The 26,434-nt window shown below is 41.8% G+C and overlaps 1 protein-coding gene across 1 annotated transcript in view; it reads left to right on the top strand.

The window, feature by feature from the left end:
• Window positions 1–26,434, top strand: part of Cfap54 (cilia and flagella associated protein 54) — a 301,678-nt gene that overhangs the window by 152,294 nt on the left and 122,950 nt on the right. Inside the window, exons 42-47 of the mRNA XM_055627824.1 lie at window positions 942–1,029; window positions 1,311–1,520; window positions 4,314–4,380; window positions 7,033–7,215; window positions 15,078–15,164; window positions 21,483–21,605. Of these exons, the coding sequence (XP_055483799.1) occupies window positions 942–1,029; window positions 1,311–1,520; window positions 4,314–4,380; window positions 7,033–7,215; window positions 15,078–15,164; window positions 21,483–21,605 (758 nt within the window). The remainder of the gene's footprint in view (window positions 1–941; window positions 1,030–1,310; window positions 1,521–4,313; window positions 4,381–7,032; window positions 7,216–15,077; window positions 15,165–21,482; window positions 21,606–26,434) is intronic.

Raw genomic sequence — 26,434 nt, 5'->3', positions numbered from 1 at the left:
TATTGGTGAACTGAGTTCTAGCAGCACTGTGAGTTTGGTTCTGAATAAAACCAAGCCTTGCAATGGTTTTATTCCTGGAAAATTCAGGGTAGTTAGAAATCAAACAAAAATACTTTTAAAAAAGTCTGTATAAAACAAAGTTAGATACTGGACTTCATAAATAGGGATCTCATGTTTTTCTGTGGGGCAAGTTTCTGCAGGACATCTGTATTCCTGGTTGTTAGAGGCCATGTTCCAGTGGATGGTCCTTTGTGACAACTCTCAGAACCCTGCCTGAGGTCTCAGAAATGCCCTCTAGGAGACAGTGCTGTGATCACTGGAGCCCACTTCCACATCTGTTGATTTCTTCCAGCCAGACAACCCTAATTATATATGCATTTATTAAAAAGCTGAAAAAAATGCATGATAAAAATGCTCTTCCCACCCCACATTTAGATAAAAGGAAAATTCCAGTCTATTGGGATTTTGTTAGATCTCTGCTGAAAACAAACTCTTTGGACCTTTCTGTCTGCCGCAATGTAATCTCCACCTCTCCAAGTGGCATCCAGGGGCCTCTGGAATTTAGGTTCCCAAGAGACCCTCGTTAGGAAGTCAGACTCCAGATTATTTTCACATCTGTAGCCTCCCCCATTCCCCTCTAAGCCTTGTTAACCACCTCTGCCTGCCTGACTTCAGTCTGGTTTTTCCATGGAGGCTCTGTGATTCTGGGGCATTAGACTCAATCTCCCAGTCTTCAGTGTTCAAACAGAGCTGCATTTGCTCTCTCTCTCTGGGTACATATAAGGTATGACATTTGAAATCACTATTAACTTGAAGTTTTTTTTTTTTCCTCACACAATCTACACAGTTCAGAGATAACGCAGTTGAAATATTCTTGCAAACATAAAGGAAATATTTTCCTTAGAACTGACATTTGTTCTTTTACTTGATTAAAAAAATAGATGTTCTCCAAGCCAGCAATCAAAGGAGCCTTAAAGTTCAGATGCTGCATTCACTTGGAAGTCTCCTCATCTTCGCAGAGAAGAAAAGGTAATGGCTCAGATGCTTGTAAAGACATAGACTATTATTTGTCCAATTTAAAAAAAAATAGGAAAAACAGTTTTCTTCCATAATGTCAGTTCTACAATTACATTTTATTGCTTCATTTTATTTATCACATGACCTGAGACACACTGTCACAGGGGACAAACACTATGGTTTTATCCTCTAATATTTGCATTGGGTTTCTCCTTCAGTAATTTTCTTCTGGAGGGCTGATTTGAATGCTGGCCCCAAAGCACATCACACTCAGTGTTCTGTTTCTGTCTTAGGGCTGCTTTCAAATGTTGGAGTCAAGCTCTTGATGACATATTCAGAAAGCCAGATGCGCTACACACCTGGAAAGAATTTGTCACCTCCGTCCCCAGTGCCACCAACACCTCTTTACCTCCTGGTTTCAAAGACTACAGTGAAGAATTTCTACAAAAGTTTGGCATTTGGGGGTGTTTGCAAGGGGCAATGATCTCAGCAAAGATAGCACAGTGAGTACAAACATGGGAGGAGCCACGCACCAGCTCCTGGCTGCTTCTCCTTCCTCCGTGGTTATGTCTATATACAGGGCAATGCAATTTCATCTTGTAATATTTTTATTTATGACGTCCTCTTCTCCTGTGACACTTCTCTGCTTCCAGGAGATGAGTCCTGCCTGGGCACAGACCTTTTTTATGGATGCATCCCAAGTGCCTGGCACAGAGTTGGCTTCCAGCACACTTGAATAATGGAATCATGGAATCAGAATGGCATAGCATGCAGGCCGGCTACTTGGGGAGAGTTTGAGAGCATCCCAGGCAACCCATGTCCGCAGCGTGCTGCTTGTCCTCCCTGAGCTTCAGTGTCCCCATCTGTGCGCCGTGGTGACTCACACACACACTGTCCAAGCTTGCTCTGTCTGCCCTAACAGTAGCATGGACAGATGGCCCCACACTCCAGACATTTGTCCTATTACAGTGTTAGAGACCAGATGCCTGAGATTGACATGGGGCTGATGCTTTCCTGTGACCTCTCCTGTGGCTTGTAGGTGGTCACCTTCCTCCGCCTCCTCACAGGATTTTCCCTCTGGATCTGTCTGTATTTAAATCTCTTCACACAAGGACACAGATTGTGTTAAACTAGGCAATCCCTCATCTAGTCCATCAGTTTCATTTGAGCGCCTCTTTGAAAGAGAGCCGTCTCCCATAGTCTCAGGTTCTCAGGTTACTAGAAGTAATAACATAGCAAATATCCCAGCTAATTACACAATAGCATTTATTTTCTACTGCTGACTTAACAAACTGCTACAGGGCTTTGTTTTTTTTTCTATTGCTTTCTGCCACTGAGGATTCACCCAGGGATCCTCACGTGCTAGGCAAGCACTGAGCTACAGCCCCAGCACTAGGCACACATTCATTACCTTACAATTAGGTAGTTCAGAAATCCTAAGGTCACAGTGTTGCAGGCTTATTCTTCCTGTGAAAACTCCAGGACAGAGTTCGTTCTCTGGACCTTCCTGCTTTAGGGTCCTCTTACGTTCTGTGGCTCCCAGACCCACCTTGAATTTTAAGATCAGCAATCTACTAAAGTCTTGCTCTCTCTCCGTCATTTCTTTGCTTTTTTTTTTTTTTTCTCTCTAGATCTAGCCCTCTCTGACGTTTACTTTTATCCTAATATTTCTTTCTGCTCCTTGGACCTTCTGGTCCTTCTGTTACAAGTACCATCCTGTTCACACTGGACCTGTCAAGACAACTGTGCTCACTGACCTCATCTCAGGGTCTGTAGTGTAATTGCACCTGCAAAGTCTCTCTTGCCATAAAAGGTAATTTTCCCCAGGTTCTTGGGATTAGGGCACATGTCTTTCTGTCCATTATTCAGCCTTCTACAATGCTTTGTATACAGTTAACAACCCACATAACAACTGTAGGAAATCCTAAAGGTTCAGAGTAAGAGAAGCATCCCTTCTCCAGTCACTCCTGTAGTCCATCAGTAGGCTGTGATAAAGACAAAAACATACTGCATTTTGAGCCATATAGCATATGAAGTGACAAAACTTCTCTTAGCTTTTACAAAATTGGTAGTTTTGGAAGTAGAAGAGGTAATAAATTTCTCTAAAAATATTAAATGTGAAAGAGCATCTGTCGATTTTGACTTTGTACCCCCAGGAAGAAACTCGTCTTTAGACTGAAAGCCAAACAGGTACATACACACATTCAAACACACATGTATGTAAACACACACACATACATGCATACACATACAGCTAACCCGTGGCTTGGTAGAGTTCAGTGTGAGTCCTAGAAGGGCGGGAGTGGGAGACTGACACATGGAAAGGAACACTTATCATTGAGGGCACCTCAGCTTGGAGTCTCTGAAACGATTACCTGGTGATATCAAGCAAGAAAGTCGTTTCCTGTTCCCAGCGGCCAGTCTGACTTCCAGGGGAGCCGGCTGCCCACAGGGACTTGAGCTCTTCTCCCACTCTCAGAGCAGAGGATGCTACTGACACAGGTGAACCGAGATGGACAGTGTTGATGCTGCACGGAGCCAGATGCCTGATTTTACCTAGCTAAGCAAGATTTAAGAGAAGATAATTTGAGTTATAGACACAAAGGCAGGTTGCAAGAGCCACAGAAAGGAAACGCAAACACAACAGGAGATGATTGTAGTGGGAAGATGCGATTTTTACTTTGGCTGGAAAGGCTTAATGTAATAAGAGGCAACATACCACATGGCCACAGCCTTTAGGGGTAATTATTCAACCAAATTCATGTAAAGTCTCCTTCTCATTCCTCTTTTTATTTTTTGGCTAAAATGTTGCCCTTCTGGGGATTTCATTGGTGGAATTACTAAGATACGCACTCAGAAGCTTACTTACAACAGTTATTTAGCTTAGCCTTGGAAGAAAAAACCAGCTGAGATGGAGATTTTTATGTGTGATACAGCTACACAGTAAAACACTGTAGTTTTTTAAAGTAACGATGGAGTTTATCAAGTACATGAATAGAAAAGTGGCTTATATAACATATCACACATACAGTATTATGGTATAATTTTAATCGTAACACGAGCAAGGCTTTGTTTCTTTGTAGGTGACTATAAGAGAAAAAGTCTAGACGAAAATCAATCAAAATGTTACCGGTGGTAGGATTTGGGATAATTTTTATTTTCTTTTATACATTTTCTTAAGTTTTATTGCATACACCCCCCCCCATGTGTTCTGGGGTCTAGACATTTTTCCATATATATTCATCGAGAAACTTTGGAATGTTGTCTACTAATTGGTTTTTCTTGTAATTATTTAGGTTTATTAAGACCTCAAATGTTAAGAAAAGAGTCAACGCTTGCATTTTGTCTGCATTGCTTTTTCAGGTAATGTTTTATTATGGTTGCTGGAATTATGGAGTCATTTATATAGTCGGTAAACAGATGTTGTTTATCCAGTGCATATGAATTACATGTAGGGAGGTAACATGGGCTGTGCTGAAATCCCCCAAACTCATCTTTCCTGTGTTGGCTGCATTTGGCTGACACCTACCTTCCCTCTTAGTAGCGAACAGTCCCTTTTCAGTCCCTTTTCTCCCCTCCTGGGTAGTTTTACACACAGGGAAATGAGTTTCCTATGCTTAGTAGGACCTTTATTAGTTATCCATCTAGAGCCAGCTTGCTTGACACTAACAGTTGCCTGGGCTTACCTCATCTCTATTAGATAAAGTCGTGCTTGGCTACATGAGAGAGTATCATAAAGTGAAGACAAGAGATAAACTGATTGAAAGCGATAGGAGTGAGTGTCTGTGTTTCTCAGGATTTCTTGCTGAAGAAGAAAGGAGCTTTTATCTGAAACACAGCATCACAGAGTCAGGATGCCTTTGCCAAAGGTCCTGTTTGCTTTGACAGACCAACAGATGCCCTTGCTGTGTGTGTCATGGTCAGCTGATGGCTTCTAAATTCTGGATAGATAAATTCTTTGGGAAAGGCTTCCTCACATTTAAGGTCAGACCTTACAGTTTCCCTGCATTCTAATATGTGTGCTTAAACAGGAACCGAGGGGTGTGAAGAGCAAGGGGGGTGACAGCTGGCCTCTGACCCCCATGTGGCAGCTTTAGCTCACTGTTTAGCTCCTTGTTTTATACGGTTTGTGTTCTAGAAAGTGTGTGGCTAGAAAGTTAGCTTTTGTTTAATGTAATATTAAATATTACTACATTAGCAATGCTACCCCTAAAACAAACGTTAGTTTATGAGGTGTATTTTAGAAGCTGGTTATTTTTTAATTAAAAATTAAAAATTGAAATAAAATTATGTCATTTTCCTTTGTCCCTTTTCAATTCCATCCTCTCCCAAATTGTACCCCCTCCCCGTTCCTCTTGAATTCATGGCTTCTTGTTATATAATTGTTTCTATAAATCCTACTAAATACTTTTAGTGTTATGTGTTTGTATGTGGCTTCAGACCAACTGCTTGGTATTGAATAATGAATCAGAGGATTCTCCCCAGGGAAGACTGTCTTTTCCACTATCAGGTACCTGTAGTTCTTTGTCTGTGGGTGGGAGCTTGCGAGAATTCCCCCTTCCATGTTAGCACATCTGTTGTTGTGCTTGCTCTGGTCCTGTTTGGTAGCCTGTTCAGGTTCCATGGGTGTTGCCTTCCTGTCATTTCTAGGGATACAATATCACAGCAGATTTCCTGGTCCTTTGATTTTCTGCCCCTCGCTTCCTCAATGTTCTTGACCTTTAGGTGCAGGGGTTGTCTTGTAGATGTATTCACTGGGGCTGGGCATCCCATTATCAGTTGTCCTGTGCATTTTGACAAGTTGGTGGTTTTATGTAGGGCCTCTGTCTTTTGCACAGAGGAGCTTCTTTAATGAGGGGTGGGAGCTATGCTTCTCTGAGGTTATAAGGATACGGAGAATGTGGCTGGGAATTGCACTGATGTTGTAAGGTGGCAGCAGTTGGTTTTCCTCTAAGATCCACCAGCTCTGGATATTTGGACAGGTTTCCAGGACAGGCATGATTTTGAGTTCCTTAAGTCCTTAAGTCAAAGAGACCTGCTGGTTTTTGCCAAGCTACACTACTCCACTCTCAAGTATATTGTGCCATGCTGGTGACTGTTGTGGTTTCTAAGAGTCATAGCTAGGGAGGAATATTGATTGCTTAACCCCCTTGGAAGATTGCATATCACCTTTCAGTACTGTGACAGCTAGTCTTCAGGGAACAAGAGAAGCCTGTTAATTTTTAAAGTGGTTTTACAAAGAAAATTAAAAACATTAAAATTTTCAACAGCTGTATTCATCTTTGAAAAACTGGATGCCTTATAATGTTAGTAAGTAATCTAATTGAAAATTTCCTTGATAATATTCATTAAAATAATTTCATAATGTTTTGTCTTCAACTAATAGTTAAGCAATAAAAAAGGCTTCCAAATATAAAATTTGGTTTAAAAAATAGATTTTGTTTTACCTAACATGTTGCATTCTGCTAGTCATATGAGTTACATAAGAGACACTGGGTTAGAATCTCTGCTGCCTGGTTTAGATTTTAGTCATCACCTCCCCTATCTATAACTTGGTATAGTCAAATACCACGGTGCTTTAAGTTAAATAGACATGCCTTGGAATCTTTTCATTCCATCATTAACCGTGTAAACTTATATAAGTTAACTGTTTAAGCCTTAATGTTACCATTTGTGAAATAACAAACCTTTGTTCTAAGAGTAGGTTAGGTGAGAATTAAGTGAGATAATATTTACACAGACTTTATCAGAAGCACACAACACAGGCATCACCAAATGATAATAGAATGATTTTCTCTGAAGACAGTAAGTATACTATTATGATGGACTTTCTAAAGCCCACCTGAGTGATAACAGCATGAGAAACCTATAATGACAATAGTACTAATATGCACTGTTTGCTGTGATGTGCAGCACACAGAGCCCATTAGGAAGTGGGCCTTGTGCCTGTTTTGGCCGGTTCCGTTGGTGCAGGTGAAACTGTGGCTCCTCAGTTCACCTTTTTTCACTTTTCAGAGTCTGCTTCGCACTACTCTCCCCCATCCCAAAGCCGAGCGTAACTACGCACAGTACGAAATCACTCAGCTCTTGCCGGGCTTCGAACTCTTCTCAGACAAATTCCGGGCTGATATCTGCAGTGTCATTGCATGCCTGTACTACATCATCCGTGAGCTGCACTATGCAAGTTACAACCTCATAGTAAGTGACTTGTCAGATCAACAACTCTTAGTATCGTGAATTACCTGTGTGCAAAAATGAAACAATGTTTTTGTTATAAAGTTCTTATAATTAGTTTGATCGTATTTATCTGTCCTATTAGTTAGTACCTTTTATCCCTCTCTACTCTGATGGATCCTCTTTTTCCCACTAGTCCCTTTTTCTTTTCATGTCTTTTTTTTTTTTTGATGACTCAATGAGTTTCCATAGGTTGCTTAGCAGCAGGAGCAGTGGTGAGAGGTTATTTCCAGGAGCATGGGAATCTTAGTAGTATCTACACCACTGAAGGAAATGTCCCTACCCTAACCCCAACCATCATTTTATCCTTACAGCTGGTGAGACTCCCCTGTCGTAGCTGCCCCCAGCTGCCTATCAGTTCTCAGGGAAAACTGGGTCATCATGATTCCCCTCCCTTGCCTTGAAAGAATGTGGCTAGGTTCCATCATGTGCAGGCTTTGTACACGCAATGGTAGCTGCTGTGTGTTAAGAATGCCATGGCCACCTCAGGCCCAGAGGCCAGCATTCCACATCACTCTACCCTGTCCTCCGACCTTTATACTCTCTCTGCCTTCTCCTCTATAATGTTCTCTATCCTGCAAGAGAGGAGACAGGTGTCCATTTATACCTAAGCATTCGACTGTCGTTTATTCTCAAGACTTTGACCAGCTGTAAGTCTCTGCAGTGACCTCTGCCCTCTGCAAGCAGAAGCTTTTCTGACCAAAGCTGACAGCAGCATTCATGTATGAGGATAAATGTAATTGTTTAGAAGGTAGGGGCACTGTGTCTGTTTAGCAAAACAGCAGTAGCTTCCCCACTGAGGCTTATGACTGTACTGCTCCTTAGCAGGTTTTGAGCAGCAGGTGCAACAGGTCTCCATTCTAACTGGAAAATGCTTGGTCACCCCTACAGAGCTGTCACTATTACCTCACCAGACATGTCCTTTGCACGCCAGCAGTGTAGCGCGCAGTCTACAGCTGACTAAGACTGTTGGTAACAGTTCTCCCCCAGCAGCTGGCCTAGCAACTCCTGTTACCATAAGGGCCAGCCAGCAAAAGAGGAAGCTTCCGGTTTATTTTTCATCTTGCTTTCTCTATGTGCTATGACCACAGCCTGTGGTATCTTAATCAATAGGGTCTCACCATCTAGTTGGGGGGCAATCAACTGCAATGAAAATCGCCTGTATTGTTTTGGGGGCCTCAGGGAGCCCTCTGTAGACTCACAGGGAGGTAGCTTTCTCTTGGTACTAGGATTTTCATTTGGTTACACATGGCTTCTGGGACAGCTTTATCTGCTCACAAAGGCTACCTTCATCAAAACTCTCTTATTACTTTTAATTAGTTTACCAAATGTCATGTTTTCTTATGAATTTTTGTACAGTCTTAGTTTGATTTAACCCTCCTCCTTGCCTCCCCAATCTCTCTGTTCTTCTTCCATTCTTTAAAACCTTTTCATCCCCAATCTCCCTGCTTTGATGTTCATGTCACATGCATTCTGCTACTTCCACCCCACTTCTAAAGCCTTTTAATTTGCTGTGACATATTTTCTAACTTATATTCTACTCTCCAAGTTTTGGTAATGTGCATTACAACTTACACCCGCCAGAAGGGCTAAGATCAAAAACTCAAGTGACAACACATGCTGGAGAGCTTGTGGAGAAAGGGGAACCCTCCTCCACTGCTGGTGGGAATGTAAACTTGTACAACCACTTTGGAAATCAATCTGGCACTTTCTCAGACAATTAGGAATAGTGATTCCTCAAGATCCAGCTATACCACTCCTAGGCATATATCTAAAAGATGCTCAAGTACACAACAAGGACATTTGCTCAACCATGTTTGTAGCAGCTTCTTCGTAATAGCCAGAAGCTGGAAACAACTCAGATGCCCCTCAGTTGAGGAACGGATACAGAAATTGTGGTACATTTACACAACGGAATACTACTCAGCAATAAAAAACCAGGAAATCATGAAAATTGCCGGCAAATGGTGGGAACTAGATAAGATCATCCTGAGTGAGGTATCCCAGAAGTAGAAAGACACACAGGATATATACTCACTCATAAGTGAATATTAGACATATAATATAGGATAAACCTACTAAAATCTGTACACCTAAGGAAGCTAATCAGGAAGGAGGACTCTGGCTAAGATGCCCAATCTCCATTCAGAAAGTCAAAGAGGATGGACATCGGAGGAGGGAGAAAACAGGGAACAGGACAGGAGCCTACCACAGAGGGCCTCTGAAAGGCTCTACCCTGCAGGGTATCGAGGCAGATGCTGAGAGTCATAGCCAAACTTTGGGCAGAGTGCAGGGAATCTTATGAAAGAAGTGGGAGATAGTAAGACCTGGACAGTACAGGAGCTCCACAAGGACAGCAGCAGATCCAAAAAGTCTGGGCACAGGGGTCTTTTCTGAGACTGATACTCCAGGCAAGGACCACTCGTGGAGATGGTTTGGAACCCCTGCACAGATGTACCCCATGGCAGTTCAGTGTCCACGTGGCCTCCACAGTAATGGGGACAGGGACTGTCTAGGACAGGAACTGATTGGCCTGCTCTTTGATCAACTCCCCCTGGTGGGGGAGCAGCCTTACCAGGCCACAGAAAAAGTCAATACAGCCACTCCTGTTGAGACCTGATAGACTAGGATCAGAGGGGAGGGGAGAAGGACCTCCCCTATCAGTGGAATGGGGCAGGGACACGGGTGGGGAAGAGGGAAGGTGGGATTGGAAGGGGAGGAGGGAGGGAGGTACAGGGGGGATATAAAGTGGATAAACTATAATTGATAAAAATATAAATAACTTTAAAAAAATGGACAGAAGAGCATTCAAAGAGAGAGAGAGGAAGGAGAGAACAAGTGGCCAGTGTCTAGAGCGTATTAATTTATTTTTAAGTGCAATCAATTTCATATTTATGACATACACTTCAATTTCTTTCCCTCAAAGGTAAAAATGAGCAGTATTCGGACTTTGGAGGTTCTAGAGACATTGAGAAATGTCTGCTTTTTATCTCACAGTTAGGATTTGTTGTTGTTAGATACATTTTGACAGAGAAGACAGAGGACACGATAGAAGATAAACTTATCTCAAAGTTTGGATATTGACAAGAACTAGACTTTAGCTCTGTGAGTATTAAGTGTGCTAGATTCCTGTTTGACATCAACAATAAATTCTAGTCGATTCTACCAAATGTCTTGTAGAAAAGGAGGGTTAAATAATGGAGTAAAAAAGGACAAAAATCAAATAGACATGTGATGCAAAAAATGTCAAAGAGAGACTGTGGATTAGTACAATTTTTTAAGTACAGGTAAAAACCCAAACTATGTATGATTTACAGGTTGTAACCAGGCTTTAGTAGGTGTATCCTATATTTTATGTCTAATATCCACTGATATACCATGAGTGAGTATATACCCTGTGTGTCAGAAAGATATACCCTGTGTGTCTTTCTGCTTCTGGGATACCTCACTCAGGATGATCTTTTCTAGTTCCCACCATTTACCGGCAATTTTCATGATTTCCTGGTTTTTTATTGCTGAGTAGTATTCCGTTGTGTAAATGTACCACAATTTCTGTATCCGTTCCTCAACTGAGGGGCATCTGAGTTGTTTCCAGCTTCTGGCTATTACGAAGAAAGCTGCTACAAACATGGTTGAGCAAATGTCCTTGTTGTGTACTTGAGCATCTTTTAGATATATGCCTAGGAGTGGTATAGCTGGATCTTGAGGAATCACTATTCCTAATTGTCTGAGAAAGTGCCAGATTGATTTCCAAAGTGGTTGTACAAGTTTACATTCCCACCAGCAGTGGAGGAGGGTTCCCCTTTCTCCACAACCTCTCCAGCATGTGTTGTCACTTGAGTTATTCGTCTTAGCCATTCTGGCGGGTGTAAGGTAAAATCTCAGGGTTGTTTTGATTTGCATTTTTCTGATGACTAAGGATGTTGAACATTTCTTTAAGTGTTTCTCTGCCATTTGATATTCCTCTATTGAGAATTCTGTTTAGCTCTGTACCCCATTTTTTAATTGGATTACTTGATTTGTTGCTTTTTAACTTCTTGAGTTCTTTATATATACCGGATATTAGCCCTCTGGCAGATATAGAGTTGGTGAAGATTCTTTCCCAATCTGTAGGCATTAGTTTTGTTTTTCTTTACAGAAGCTTCTCAGTTTCATGAGGTCCCATTCATTGATTGTTGCTCTTAGAGCCTGTGCTGTTGGTTCTCTGTTCAGTAAGCTGAACAGTTCAAGGCTCTTCCCCACTTTTTCTTCTAACAGGTTTAGTGTGTCTGGTTTTATATTGAGGTCTTTGATCCACTTGGACTTTAGTTTTGTGCAGGGTGATAAGTATGGATCTATTTGCATTTTTCTACATGTAGACGTCCAATTAGATCAGCACCATTTGTTGAAGATGGTATCTTTTTTTTCCATTGTATGGTTTTGGCTTCTTTGTCAAAGATCAGGTGTCTATAAGTGTGGGGGTTTATTTCTGGGTCTTCTATTCGGTTCCATCAATCTACCATCTACCATTCTGTTTCTATGCCAGTACTGTGAATTTTTTGTTACTGTTGCTCTATAGTACAGCTTGAGATCAGGGATGGAGATACCTCCAGAAGATCTTTTATTGTAGAGGATTGTTTTAGCAATTCTGGGTTTCTTTTTATTCCATATGAAGTTGAGAATTTTTCTTTCCAGGTCTGTAAGGAATTGTGTTGGTTATTTTATGGGAATTGCATTGAATCTGTAGATTGCTTTTGGCAAGATGGCCATCCTGCCAAGCCATGAGCATGGGAGATCTTTCTATCTTCTGATATCTTCTTCTAATTCTTTCTTCAGAGACATGAAATTTTTTTCATACAAATCTTTGACTTGCTTGGTTAGGGTCACACCAAGATAGTTTATGTCATTTGTGGCTATTGTGGAGGGTGTTGTTTCCCTAATTTCTTTCTCAGCCCTTTTGTCTTTTGTATACAGGAGGGCTACTGATTTTTTTTTTAGTTAATTTTGTAGGTAGCCACTTTGCTGAAGGTGTTTATCAGAGGTAGGAGTTCCCTGGTAGATTTTTTGGGGTCACTCAAGTATCATATCATCTGCAAATAGTGATACTTTGACTTCTTCCTTTCCAACTTGTATCCCCTTAATCTCCTTTAATTGTCTTATTGCTCTAGCAAGGACTTCAAGGACCATGTTGAAGAGATATGGAGAGTGTGGGAAGCCTTGCCTTGTCCCTGATTTCAGTGGGATTGCTTTAAGTTTCTCTCCATTGAGTTTGATGTTGGCTGTTGGCTTGCTGTATATTGCCTTTCCTATGTTTAGGTATGTGCCTTGTATTCCTGATCTCTCCAATACTTTAAACATGAATGGATGTTGGATTTCGTCAAATGCTTTTCAGCATTTAAGGAGATGATCATGTGGTTTTTCTCCTTCAGTTTGTTAATATGATGGATCACATTGATGGATTTCTGTATATTGAACCACCCCTGCATACCTGGAATGAAGCCTACTTGGTCATAGTGGATGATATCTTTGATGTGTTCTTGGATTCGGTTTGCAAGTATTTTGTTGAGTATTTTTGCATCAATTTCTGTCCATTTTTAAAATATCTATTTGTTCTTCTCACATTTGCTTTTGAGAACAATTCTTTATTTTCTGCTTCTTTCACCTTATTTCACAACTTTCATATCTACTCTTTTTTAATATATGTATGTGTATATATATATGTTCTTATGGCATACTTGCGCTTCTGAATTTAACTCTCTTCTTTTATTAAAAGTACTTATTGCCATGAATATAAGTTGTTAAATTATGAAAAATTATGTATTAAAGTGAAGAAGGTTAGGAAAGTGCTTTCAATACTGGGCAGATTTGGAAACAAATTTACTAAATAAAACAATAAGACAAAACAACTAAAGAAATGAAACTCTGACTGATTTTAGTAGTGCCTCTCACTTCTGGATTACGACATGCTTCCATCCCCCAGGAAGCCCATAGTTGCCTTCTCATACATATCACTGTGCTGAAAAAGAAATGAGACTTTTTTCTCTCTAAAGCTTTAGAAATTGAGAATGTTTTTTTTTTCTGAATAATTGAGCAATAGGCAGCAATAAAATACTGTGTTTTTATTTCTCATTAAAGAAAAGAAACTAAATCTCAAAGGTAATTGCTCTTGATGAATTCTGTGCTACATTAATTGTATAAAAGGTTTTGTTTTACATTTGCAGTATAATTGTAGGAAAGTGTATTATGTTCAAAGTCATTTGAACTAATTTCAATCTTTTACAAAATGATTGTCGGTTGTAGCTTCTAACTGACCAAACATTAGATGTCTTTCAACCAGACAGAAGCAGTAAGCAATTTCTGTTTTGTATTATATTAATCTCAAGAAGAAGACTCTTCTGTAAAATACAAAGTTTTCTCTGAGACAACAATTTTATTCATCCAGGTCTGTTGGCTCATAATCTCAGCTAACGAGGAGGCTGAGATTGGAGGGTCACAGGTTCAAGGCTTGCCTTGGCTATGAGGCAAGTTACACATTAGCTTGGACAGCTTAGTAAGACATATCTCAAAGTAAAAAATAAAAGCCAAAGGTGTCAGGAGATACAATATAGCAGCAAAGTTCTTTGCCTAGCATGAACAAGGCCCTTGGTTCATTCCTCAGTCTAGAGAAGGTAAAATAATAGTGAGATCTCACACTCTGGCTTGCCAGGGGCAGTTGCAGGAATGAAGCTTTTGGTCTGAGTTGAGATCAGGAGCTGTTCCAATAGCCAGGCCAACCCATCCCCTGCTGTGATGGGTAGTGGCACAGTCAACTGAAATACTGGTATGCTGTATGACATATCCAAAAGGCTTCAAGAATAACTGCGCTGTGGGTTTAACTTTAGGACAATAAAAATACTAAGTGAAGAGAAAGCTTGGGTTTAGTCAGTAGAATCTATGCTCTACCTAGGCTGGGCACAGTCAGGGGTTTTCTCACTCAACAGTGTCTCAGCCAATAGATGAGGCACACCACACTTCTGCCGTGGAAAGATCCTCGTTTAAAGCATTGCGGACGACACTGAAGTGAGTAAGAGCTAGTGAGGGGCCACAAATGTAAATCCTTTGCCTTAAGTTGCACGTTTTCTGACAGCATGTTTCTGAGGATTTTTCACACAGTCCTCACACATTCATGTTGTCATTACTTTTTCAAAGAAGATAATTAATTGTAATTGAACTTCACTGTACTTAGAGAGGTGACCCTCACTTTGGGGTCACAAATGACATGGCTTTGGAACTCTTAAGTCTCTGGTAACATCTTCAAGGTCTAGTGTAATTAGGAAGCGTGTGCTAACATTAACGGAAGGTAATTTTGATTGCCAAGTTGAAGGGGTTGGGAACCACCGTGGAAACAAACCTCCAGGCGTATCTGTGCGAGACTTTCTATCTGAGGTCAGTTGAAACAGAGATACCTTGAATACGGGCGATGCCATTCCATGGACTGGAGCCCTAAACTGAACAAAAGGGAGAAAGCTCTCTGCTTCCTGGCTGAGGAGGCAATGTGGACCAGTTACCTCATGCTCTTGCTGCTGTGCCTTGCCCACCAGGATGGCCTAAACCCCCAGACTGTGAGCTACAGTAAGCCTTTCCTTCTTTCAGTTGCTTTTGTCAGACATTTTATGGCAGTAATAAGAAATGTAACTAATACAGCTAGGCAGACCATTTTATTTCTACAAAATGGCTTATTCTGCTAATGTGGAAATGTAATATTTGTGTAACACATCTTACAGTTAATGTTCAGCAAAATTGGATTACTGCTCTATTAAGCTGATAAGTTATATATTAAAACAAAGAATGCTTTTTCCTCCTGATAGGTTCTGCCTCTCCTTGCATTGTACCTATATTTTGTCTCTGTAATTTGCCAAGACATTGTCAGAAATCTAGAAGCAAGAATCCTCAAGGTACGCCACAGACTTTGAATACCTTTGATATTATTTCTTTTTTTTAATTTTTTTTATTAATTACACTTTATTCATTTTGTATCCCCCCATAAGCCCCTCCCTCCTCCCCTCCCGATCCCACCCTCCCTCTGCTTTGCATTAATTTGATCATAGTACCTATAAATAAGCTGTTAATAACATGGTATCATACTAATATAAAAATAATGTAGTTTGGGCAACTGTGAAGATAGCACAAGCACTTAAAAACACTTCCAGAGAACCTGAGTTCGATTCCCAGCACCTACCTTCGACAGCTCACAAGCACCTGTAGTTCCAGCTTCAGAGAATCAGTGATGTCCTCTTCTGGCCTCAGTGGGCACAGTATTTACATATACATAGACACATAGTCATATATTTAAAAAAAAAAAAACCATAAGGACGGCGAGTTGACTCTTGGCTGAGAGCACTTTCTGAACTTTTAGGGGACCCAGGTTCAGTCCTTGGAACAACCTCCATGGTACTTTACAAGTGCCTATAATTACAGTACTAGGGGATTCAACAGCCTCTTCTGTCCTCTGGATATGTGTGGCACACACAAACTCCTGTAGGTACACACACATACACATAGATAAAAAGAATTCATTTTTTAAAATGTAGGAAATAAGTAATTCACTAGCCACAGGTTGACCACTGAATGTCCTCCCAGATCCTAGTGTTTGAAGATGGACTGTAGCTGGTGGAGCTGTTTTGGGGGGCTCTGGAACCCTTAGGAAGTGAGGCCTCGCTAGAGGCAGCAGGTCTCTGGGTACGGGCTGTACATGCAGTGTGCCCTGATCCCACTCCTTGATCAGCACCTGCAGCTAGCACCTGCCACATGGAAGCCTCTGCCCCCGTGTCCCATGATATGATAGACTGTCTCCCCTGAAACCATGCACCAGAGTAACCCCTCCCCACCTGTGTTGTTTCCTGTCAGTTATTTGGTCATATCAGTGATAAGTGTAATAAATATAGTACACACCAATGTGATAAAGTAAAGGCGATGGTTAGTGAGGAAATTTCAGCGCAGTGGTTCTCACCCTTCCTGACGGTGTGGCTCTTTAATACAGTTCCTCACGTTGTGGTGACTCCAACCATAAAATCATTGTTGTTGCTGCTTCATAACTGTAATTATGCTACTATTGTGAACCATAATCTAAATATCTGGGCTGTCTGATGGCCTTAGGTGATCCCTGTGAAAGGGTCATTCAACTCTCCCACAGGGCTCACGACTGTAGGTTGAGAACTTTTGCTTTGGACGGTGCTGTGCTTGGGCCGCAGTAAAGTAAGGAACAGCTATGGAAACAAGACTTACTCAGCACTAGACAGCCTGAAAGTCCCGACCGAGAGACTGACTTCTGGGCGACACGCCGTGTTTGGTTTCTGAAGCTCTGTCCTTAAGAATGTCTGTGCACATCATGGTGTAAGCAGTGTGTCCTTGTTCTGGTGACTGACTTAACAAGAGCAGACCATTACTCCTGTGACCCAGGCATCAGTTGTTTTCTCTGTTAGAGACTCATGTGCTCTTGGCTTGACCTCTACACAGAATGGGAACCCTAAGGATTTGGGGAGTCTATGTCTTCTTCCCTAGTTGCGCACTGGGTGATTGCCCCTTGGTTTAATATTTTTCTATACTTGGATCATTTCAATGTCCTGCAGTTTTGTTCCCTGTTCTGTATCTTCTGAGTGCTAATGTAGAATTCAACCCTCAACCCTCTCCTCCCTTCTTCTCCCCCAGCATGCACACACACACACACACACACACACACACACACACACACACACAGATGTGTAAACACAGACAATATTCACCCAGGCCTTTTTTTCCCTGTAGCCTCATTTAAGGAACACTGGGAAGAGCAGAGACATTTAAGTGAAGAAAAACGATTTAAAAGGAATATTTCGCTTTCTTGAGCTTAAACTATTTCTCAGCCATCATTTCACATGTTTCCTCTCATGCTGGGACATAATCAGCTTTATGCTGATATATGTTTCACAAGAAAAGATCATTTAAAAAGCTGGTTTAGGGGCTAGATAGTTGGCTCAGTGGTTAAGAGCACTGACTGCTCTTCTAGAGGACCTGGGCTCAGTTCCCAGCAACCACATGGAGGATCGCAACTATTGGTAACTCCAGTCCCAGAGGATCTGTTGTCCTTCTCTTCTGGCTGTCTGAGGCACCAGGCATGCATGTGGCACACACACACACACACACACACACACACACACACACACACACACACCTCATTTATACACATAAATAATAAAACGAGTCTTTTAAAAAAGCAGGTTTATGTCTTTGCAGTTTTCATCCGTGATGTAGACACTGCCATGCAGTGTTCCAGAGGCATCACAGAGGCAGACAGGACGAGAGATGCATGGGAACTCTTGTGGGTCATTGCTCCAGCTCACCTCCACACAGCACCCTGGGTAGCGCTCCTGCATTCCAGGTTCCCTCTCCTTTGGAGACTCTCTAATTTCTCTCCCTCAGATCTCTCCTGTTTTCAAGGAGAAGTTGGACTTCCCTGTGACCTCTTATCACCTTCTAGACCTTTTGGGCCTTGGTGAATAGTCCATTGCTTTCTATTTTTAAATAAAGAAATCTTTAAGGGCTTCCTAAATATTCATGCGGACCCTGAAAATATCTGGCTTTCTATTTGTGAGTTATTGACCCATGGATTATCTTGCTTTTGAGCTTTAATAGCACATTTTTAAAACTTTCCCTCAAGACTCCAATATTCTTGAGGCTAGAATCTGTATCTTATTTACCTTTTAATTCCCTCTACAGTTTTAAGTGGTAAGTTTGCATATTAAATACTCATTAGTTGCTGTTTTTTAGATTGAACTTTAAATTTGTAGATATTTGTCAAGTGCCTACTGTCCATGTGTGTGTATGCTACCACTCAGATTGAAATAATTGACAGTCTTTCATTCCAAAGCAAGGTTTGGAATTGGTTGAGATAGATCCTCAGAGTAAAGGCAACTCCTCCGAAGCCTGACACATGAGTTTGAGCTCTGGAACCCACATAGTAGAGAAAAAGGACTCCTACAAGTTGTTCTGACTTTCATACATGTACAGAGGTATCCCCAATAAATAAATAACATTTTGAGAAGATTTACTGAATTCCTCTTATTTAAATGCATCGTGTTAGTAACTTGAGTTCAAGACATGTAACCCACAGTTTTTGATTATAAGGATATGAAAACTGGGAAGAGAGATGGACACACCATGGTTGGTATCGTGCACCTGTCACTCGATTATTTGCAAGTGAGTGTGATGAGAATTGTTCCCAAAAGTTTGAGAAGAAAACAAGTGGCTTTGGTATGAGGATTTCACTAAATGGGCAGAATTTAGGCTTGAAAATAAGCTAAGTGGGTGTGACAGAGAACATTCTTGGAAAGACAAAGAGGAAAGTGTTTTGAGTTGTTGAGAGCACAGAAGTGGTTTTATGCTACTAGAATGGAAGTTCTGAGCAGGGAGACTGTAGGAGACAACAGTAAAAATACCAAAGAGCTGTGCTGGGTAGCTGTTTCCTCTTGGTGTACATGACCATTGCTGTCTTGGATCACAGCAGAAGACCCACAAGAACTAAGAGAGGGCCTCTGAACATTCTCTTGTGGAAAGAGCACAGAGGTTCTTGGTGCTCACGGTCTCACAAGGCTATTCTCCTCCTGGAGATGATACTATAGATAGACTATTAGCTGAGTTAGTATCCTCTGGTTGAATAGCTTTTTGTGAGCTGTCCATGCTACAAGCAGATTTTTCAGTGGTCTAACTGCCCATAGCTTGCCCAGGGAGGGTACTTTCTGATGGTGTAATTGTCTTTGAGTCTCCCATGAGCCTGTGAATAACCTCAGTAAATTTATGGTTTACCAAGTTAGACCAAGGCAAAATTCCTTCTTTAGTATTTGGTCACCATTTTATTATAGGGTAGCTGTGAAGTCAGTGAAGAAGTGCGCCCTCTGTTTGGAGCCTTGGCTAGGAGGGGTGTTCACTGTAGAATGGTGGTCAAGAGAACGATACAACCAAATCTTGTGTCTACTAACACTGCTGGGAGCAGTGTGAGCTAGACTTGAGATCTTATTGGCTCAGTAAAATTAAAAACTGGGATTAGGGTCTTGACAAGGTGCAAAGCAAAAGATAAATCCCCCAAGGAAGAAGTGCCAGTCTGTGCAGACGGGGCTTGTGTGACTTTCCTGAAGTAACTGGGGTCAGTAGGTGAAAGAGGAACATCAGAGCTGGGGAGCAGCGAGTAGTGCTGCTTGGCTGGTCAGGCTGTGACAGATGGATGTTGAGGTTGAGTTTCTAGGCTGCAGTAGAGTCATCCTTGGACCATTGTAGGACTTCTTCATGATCAACTGCTCTGCTTCACTGTAGACCCACTAACCCCATCAAAGATTTATTCTCAACATTTCCAGCATCCTCAGGATGGGTACTGCTGCTTGAGGAGGTGTATGTAGATTTGACTGATGACCAGTTCTTCTTGTCCTCTGGCTTGTGTCCAGTGCAGGCCACCATCTCTTCAAGTGCTTAGATGGATATGATGAAGTCAGAGACAGCCTTGGCTGATGTTGTGTTGGTATAGTGGTCTGAGCACACAGAGGTCGGCGGGAATATTTTCTTCTAAGGGTCGATGAAATTGATGGCTACCTGTGGTCTAGAAGGGTATCTCTACCTGGGCCCCGTGTATCTCTGTAAGTGCTGACTTTGATATTTGATGGCAGTGGGGATGGCATGGGTGAGGGGCCGAGACCATCATCCCTTGAGTAAAACCTGCACTGCGTAGCCCAACAGACAAGTGACTTCTTTTCATGTTTTGTTTCTATGTTATTTTTACAAGTGATTTTCCCTGACTTGCCTTTTTTATTTCCTTAAAGTGTTGTTTCTTCCACTCTTGAAGTTCCTGAGCCAAGTTTGGAAAGGAGAATAGAGAATAATTATGTATTGGCTGAAGATAAATTGATTTGTCTTTTTCTCTGTGGAGTTTATGCCTCTGAGTGTGTGTGTCTGTGTGTTCATCCAACTGTGCTTTATTCTCCTTATCCATTCATGTGTACCCTTGTCTTCCAAGAAGTCACTACATGTTTTCAAAGCATAGATCATGTAAGGACACTTTCTGCTTCAAAGTCTTCATTGCTTTTGTTTTTTCCTAGTGATATTGAACTTGGGGCCTTGCGTACCATAGCATGAACTTTACCTCTGAGATGCAATCTCAGCCCTGTTTATTGAGGCAGTCTCACTCTGACGAAGGCTGGCTTTGAACTCTCAGCTTGAAAACTCACTGTCCTTTGAGAACAGTGGGATTGTGAAGGCTACCCATCACAACCATCACTCTACTAACTTCCTTTTCACATTGCAAAAAGAGATCTCTACTGTGGTCTCTGTGTATTTGGCTAGTACCCATGCCCACTTCCTAACTCTCTCTGTCACTCTCGCTTGTCCACACTGAACCCATGACCTTTGTGCCCAGGATCCTCTCAGCACGTTTTCTCTCTCCTTTACATGACTGCCAACTGTTCCTTGAAGGGTTCTTCCTCACGGAAGTTTTCTGAGGCCCCATTGTCGAAAACAGAATTTCTGTCAACACCGCTAAGACTCCTCCTACTGTGTAAGACCTTCATGTATCAAATTGTATAACTATGAATGCCAGGGAACTGTAACCTCCAAGTGGGCATGCTGTCCAAGAGATGCTCAACAAACATGCAGAGTACCAACTTCGCTTCCTTTCATTTTCCTACTGCAGTGCAACTGAATGTGTGTTCAAAACAAACCTTGTAAAACGGATAGCTACCAACTGGTTAAAACTGTTAAGCATATGGCTTCAAAACTGACACTGCTAATTATAGATAAGAAAATTAATAGTTGCCTCTATGTTGACACACTGTGCTTTTGTCTGACTTTCCTCAGAGGGTTCAAGAACATCAGGGATATTTTTGCTTTGCTTCCTCCCCCCACCCCGGTTTCCCATGGGAACCATGAGAACAAAGAGATAAGTTCAATTAATTTTTTAAAACTTTTCCATGGCTGTTATATTTTTGTGTCCATCTCTGGATGAAGTAAGCATCATGAGAAGTGCCTGTTCTGAATGGGCCCTGCTGCGGTTAGTTCTGTGGTCCACTGCACATGTAAACAGGCATTTTCGCATGTACGTGTGTCTGTATTCACTCACTACTGAACAGTTATTCATCATACACTACCGTCATTAAGAAGGTATTTCGGGTCTTAGAAACTAATGAGTTTTCTCTAAAATTTGTATTTTGTAAGTAAAAGGAACTAACCTAAAATTGTCTTTCCTTCTTTTGTAGGTTGAAATCCTTATAGACTTAGGCTTCTTTTCTGAAGCCTTTAATGAGCTATCCCAGATTTTTCTTGGAAAAAACATGCCATGTGCCATACCTGCCGGCTATAAAATTACAGCCAAAGTTAAGGTAACCTCTCAATTTGATTCAAAGGTGTTGTTTTTTTTTTTTTGTTTTTGTTTTTTTTTTAATTTAAATCTCTAGAAGCTGTATTCCTAAAGCCAAGGCAGCATTCCCACAGAAGGATGTTCAAAAGTCTCTGGTGCCCCAGCTCTCAATGTTAAGGCTGGCGACAGCAAAACTAAGTTTCATTTGTCTGGAGTGGAAAGGTGCTGAGGGTGGGGGACATGGTTCTGGGGAAGATTACTGCAGCCGAGTTCTGCTCGAGTGTACTGCGTATTGTTTCTGATAACTGTGACGGTGGGCTCTTCAGGGGCCTCTGCCAACACAGCCTGGATTTGTAGGTCTCATCTTGTCACTTCTGCTTAATGCTTTTCATCCAAGTGACCTGTCCATATATCTTATTTGGATGATTTTAATTTATATACTTCCTCCTCTTCCTTCTCTTTTTGGTCCTCCTCCTCCTCTTGGATCTGGGGATGAGACCCAGGGCTTTGAGAATGTTAGCCAGGCCCTGCCTCTGCATCATATCTCTCACCACTTTCGGCTCTCTTGTGATTTCTCTGAAGGAAGAACAGTCTCCATTTTGCCTAATCTATTTTGACTTTAGGAGATAGTTTTACCTGACTTGCTTAATTTGTGTTTGCAAACTGGGTAATTGAAGCATCCTTGAAAACAAGTGCTGGAATTTACAGTGAGAACATGAATTAAATCGGAGTGAGTGATTATCTTTTTCTGCTTTGGTTTTCCTGGTGATCTGGGACTCACCGGGCGACCTTGCTGTAGGCAGATGCTGATTAGAATTTTTATTTCATTATAAGTAGTAATTCCATCACTTGAGCATATATATTTAAAATGAAAAAACTAGCAATAAAGCAAGTTTGTTTTTAAAAACAGAGGGGAGAAATATGGAGTCAAGTGGGTAGGGAGGTGGGGAGGATCTGGGAGGAAGTGTGGGAGGGGAAGCCATGTTCAAAATATATGAACACATTTATTTACAAAAACATTTAAAAATCAGTTCAAACATTAAAAAAGTAAGAGGAGCTGGGAAGATGGTTCTGTGGGGGTGGGAAGAACACTTGTTCTTCAGTCATGAGGTGCCCTGAGTTCAAATCCCCTCACCAACATAAAAACCTGGGCATGGCTTGCATATGCCTGTCTCCCCTGCTTTGGACCCCAAGGGCAGAAATCCTCTAGTTTGGGTAAGAGGCCCCATCTCATAGAAATACACAATAGAGAATGGAGAGCTGACATCTTGCTCCGGCCTCCACATGTACACATAAGACAAATACTTCTCCACATGTGTGCATGCATTACACACACACACACACACACACACACACACACACACACACAGAGCAAGTCACATTCCAGGGGAGATTATGTGTGAACATGAGACTGACAGATACATGTAGAAAGTCGAACTCAAATTTAGAGGACTTAAAAGAATCAACAAAATGAACTTAGGTTTTGAAGAGCACTCATATGTTCTGGCATCGTGTTAATGCATTGTGTTCATTGATTTAGTGTAATTCTCTAAAATGTATGTTCTCATGTTCCATACTACTGCAGCAGCGCTGTCACTTACTGTAGCAGAGGCCAGGGATGAAGTGCTATAGTAGAACAGTGAGGATATGGATGGATCTGTAACACTGGAAACACAAGGGTGAATGTGGGCTTGGGGAGGTACTTCAGTTGATTGCCCAGGATGCACAAAGCCCCGGGTTCAATCAACCACACTAAATTTTTTAAACAAATGGCAAAATATAAATTGGGTGTGTCTGCAGATGCTTGTAATCCCAGCACTCAGTTATTGGAAGCAGGAGGATCAGAAGCTTAAGGTCATCTTTGGCAAGTCTGAGACCAGCTTGGCTGCGTGAGACTGGGAAGTCATGTGTGATGTATACATTATATGGTATATGTGGTGTGTGTGTGCCTGTATATCTGCCTAGCTGCCCGTGACTTGCCTACCTGTCCTAGTTAGGGTTACTATTGCTGTGATGAAACACTCTAACCAAAACAACCTGGAGAGGAAAGGGTTTATTTGGCTTACCCTCCCACATCGTAGTCCATCACTGAAGGAAGTCAGGACAGGATCTCAAGCAGGGAAGGAACCTGGAGGCAGGAGCTGCTGCAGAGGCCATGGAGGGGTGCTGCTTCCTGGCTTGTTCCTCATGGCTTGCTCAGCCTCATAGAACACAGATGTACAGGGATGGCACTAACCACAGTGGGCTGAGCTCTCCCACATTAATTGATAACTGAGAAAGTGCCCTACAGGTTTGCCCATAGTCTGATCTTATGGAGGCATTTTCTCAAATGAGGCTCCCATCTCTCTGATGACTCCAGCTTGTGTCAAGTTGACATAAAACTAGCCAGTATCCCCTTCTTTCAGGAGAGAAGTAAGTTGATTATTCATTCGTTTTCTGTGGTGTAAATGAATTTCTCATCTTGTTTGGATTAAATTAGTGCTGTTTTCTTGCTTGATTCCCAGTCAATGGTATTTTTTTTTTATTAAACACACTCTGTTTTTTTGTCATTAAAATTATAGTTCAATAGCTTCAGACTTTCTTGAGTGCTTACTGAATACAGGCATTGTAGGCATGGAGAAAGAGCAGTAAACTTCATGGAGCTACTGCCTTCCTAGAGCTTGCTTTATTGCTTCAGTGAGTGGGAACAGATCATAAACACTGAGCACATATCTCTGACAGGTGGCGATAAGCTGTGAACACAGTCCAACAGATATGTGGGGGAGAAGATTGATCCAGGCATGGACTGCTGTTTTGTAATAACAGGTGTTTTTTGAAGGTTTTTCTCATTAGCAACTTGTGAAGGGCATGAGTGAGGCAGTGATATTGGGGGAATGACCTTCCAGGCACAATCACTGTAAGAGAAAGAAAAATCATGGGGAAGATGCTTATGAGATAGATATTATTGGGGAAGACCAGGAAGGTCCAGTGAAGCTGTAGGAAGGAGATGAAGAGGAGAGAAAGGACTCAGGAGCAGGTAAACTGATTGAGACATAATGAATATTGGGGTGATAGTGGTAGAGGGGTGAGCAGTGGTCAACCTCTAGGTAAGTTGTGAAGCAAGAGCTGGCAGCGTTAGACAATGGTGTTTGGAAGTGGAATGTAAGAGCAGAAATCAAAGATGATTGAGGAGTGTTCAACCTGAGCAGTTGGCAGGTAGTTTTCACATACTGTAAAGGAGAGGATGAATAAGCTTCACATGAGAACCATAGACAGCTAGGTGATGGCATAGCATTCACAATGTAGAATAGTAATATCTGGAATCCAGAGAACCAGTTAGGGTTGCATGTATGAAATTGGGAGTGTTAACACTGAGATTTAAAGTCATAGTATGCTGGCTAGATTTATGTCAGCTTGGTACTAGTTAGAATTGTCAGAAAAGAGGAAGCCCCAATTGAGAAAATACATCCATGGGGCCTAGGTCCAGTCCATGCACACTCCTTGTCTGATGCTTCTGTCTCTGCAAGCCCCCAGGTCAGTTGGTTCAGGTCAAACTCTGTTGGTTTTCCTGAAGCATTCCTTCCCCTCAGCCTCCTTACATCCTTCCCTCCCACTCTTCCACAGGATTCCCTGAGCTCTGCCTGATGCTTGGCTGTGAGTCTCAGCATCTCATTTGATCAGCTGCTGAGGATGGGGGCTCTCAAAAAATGATTAAGTTAGGCTCCTGTATGTGAACAAAGCAGAGTATTGTTAATGGTGTCAGAAGTTGGCTGTCTCCCAAGGGGTAGGTCTCAAGTTGGACCAGACCTTTTTTGGTCATTCCATCAGTCTCTACTCCATCTTTATTTTTGCCATTTTGTAGGTAGGGCAAATTTGGGCTTGAAGGTTTTATAGGTGGATTGGTTCCCCTCCCATGTAGCTGATGGGCAGTTTGGCCTTCATGTGGGTCCCCTAGTAAGCTGAGTGGGTGCTGTCTACCACATAGACTCTGTTGCCTCCTTTCGATCACTTTCTGCTAGCCTGTCTTGCCTGGCCATAGTAGATGAGGAGGAGCTTGGTCCTGCCTGGTACGACTTGGTGTGCTGGGGTAGGTTTGTTGTAGAGGGGTTACATTTCTGAGGACAGGGGGAGATAGGGTGAAGAGGATGGGGGGAGGACTGGGAGAAGAAGAGGGAGGGGTTATGATTGGGATATAATGTAAACATATAAATTAAATATAAATTTTAAAAATTGAGATTCTACATACATACATACACACACACACACAGAAAGAGAGAGAGAGAGAGAGAGAGAGAGAGAGAGAGAGAGAGAGAAAGAGAAAGAGAAAGAGAATACATCCATAAGAGCAGGTTACAGGCAAGCCTATAGAGTTTTTCTTGGTGATTGAAGTGGGAGGCCCCAGACTCCTTGGGTAGGCAATCCTGGGTTCTGTAAGCAGGAAAGCTGCCCAAGCCACAATGAGCAAGCCAGTAAGTAGCACCTCTCCATGGCCTCTGCATCAGCTTGTGTCTCTGCATTTCTGCTGTGTTTGAACCCCTGTCCTGACTTCCCTTGACGATGAACAGTGATCTGGAAGTGTAAGCCAAATAAATCTTTTCTTATCCAAACTACCTTTGGGCTTGGCGTTTCATCACAGCAGTAGTAACTAAAAGCCTAACTAAGACACAGGATTAGATGCCATTAACTTGAAACAATCTGGGAGCCAAGACAGACAGAAAAACAGAAGTCAACAGAAATGAATTTAGGGCTACTCCATGTGTAGTCCAGGAAGGGAAGATGAAAAGAGAAACCATGTGTATGGATTGAGAAGCAACAAGTTTCCATTGGCCATTTCCTTCAAGAAAACAAACAACAACAAAATATGCAGAAACT

The sequence above is a fragment of the Psammomys obesus genome, unplaced genomic scaffold (genome assembly GCF_907164565.1).
Source record: "Psammomys obesus unplaced genomic scaffold, mPsaObe1.curated_primary_1811, whole genome shotgun sequence".
NCBI classification, from domain to species: Eukaryota; Metazoa; Chordata; class Mammalia; order Rodentia; family Muridae; genus Psammomys; species Psammomys obesus.
The sequence above is the reverse complement of the archived record's forward strand: the minus strand, read 5'-3'. Positions and strand labels throughout refer to the sequence as shown.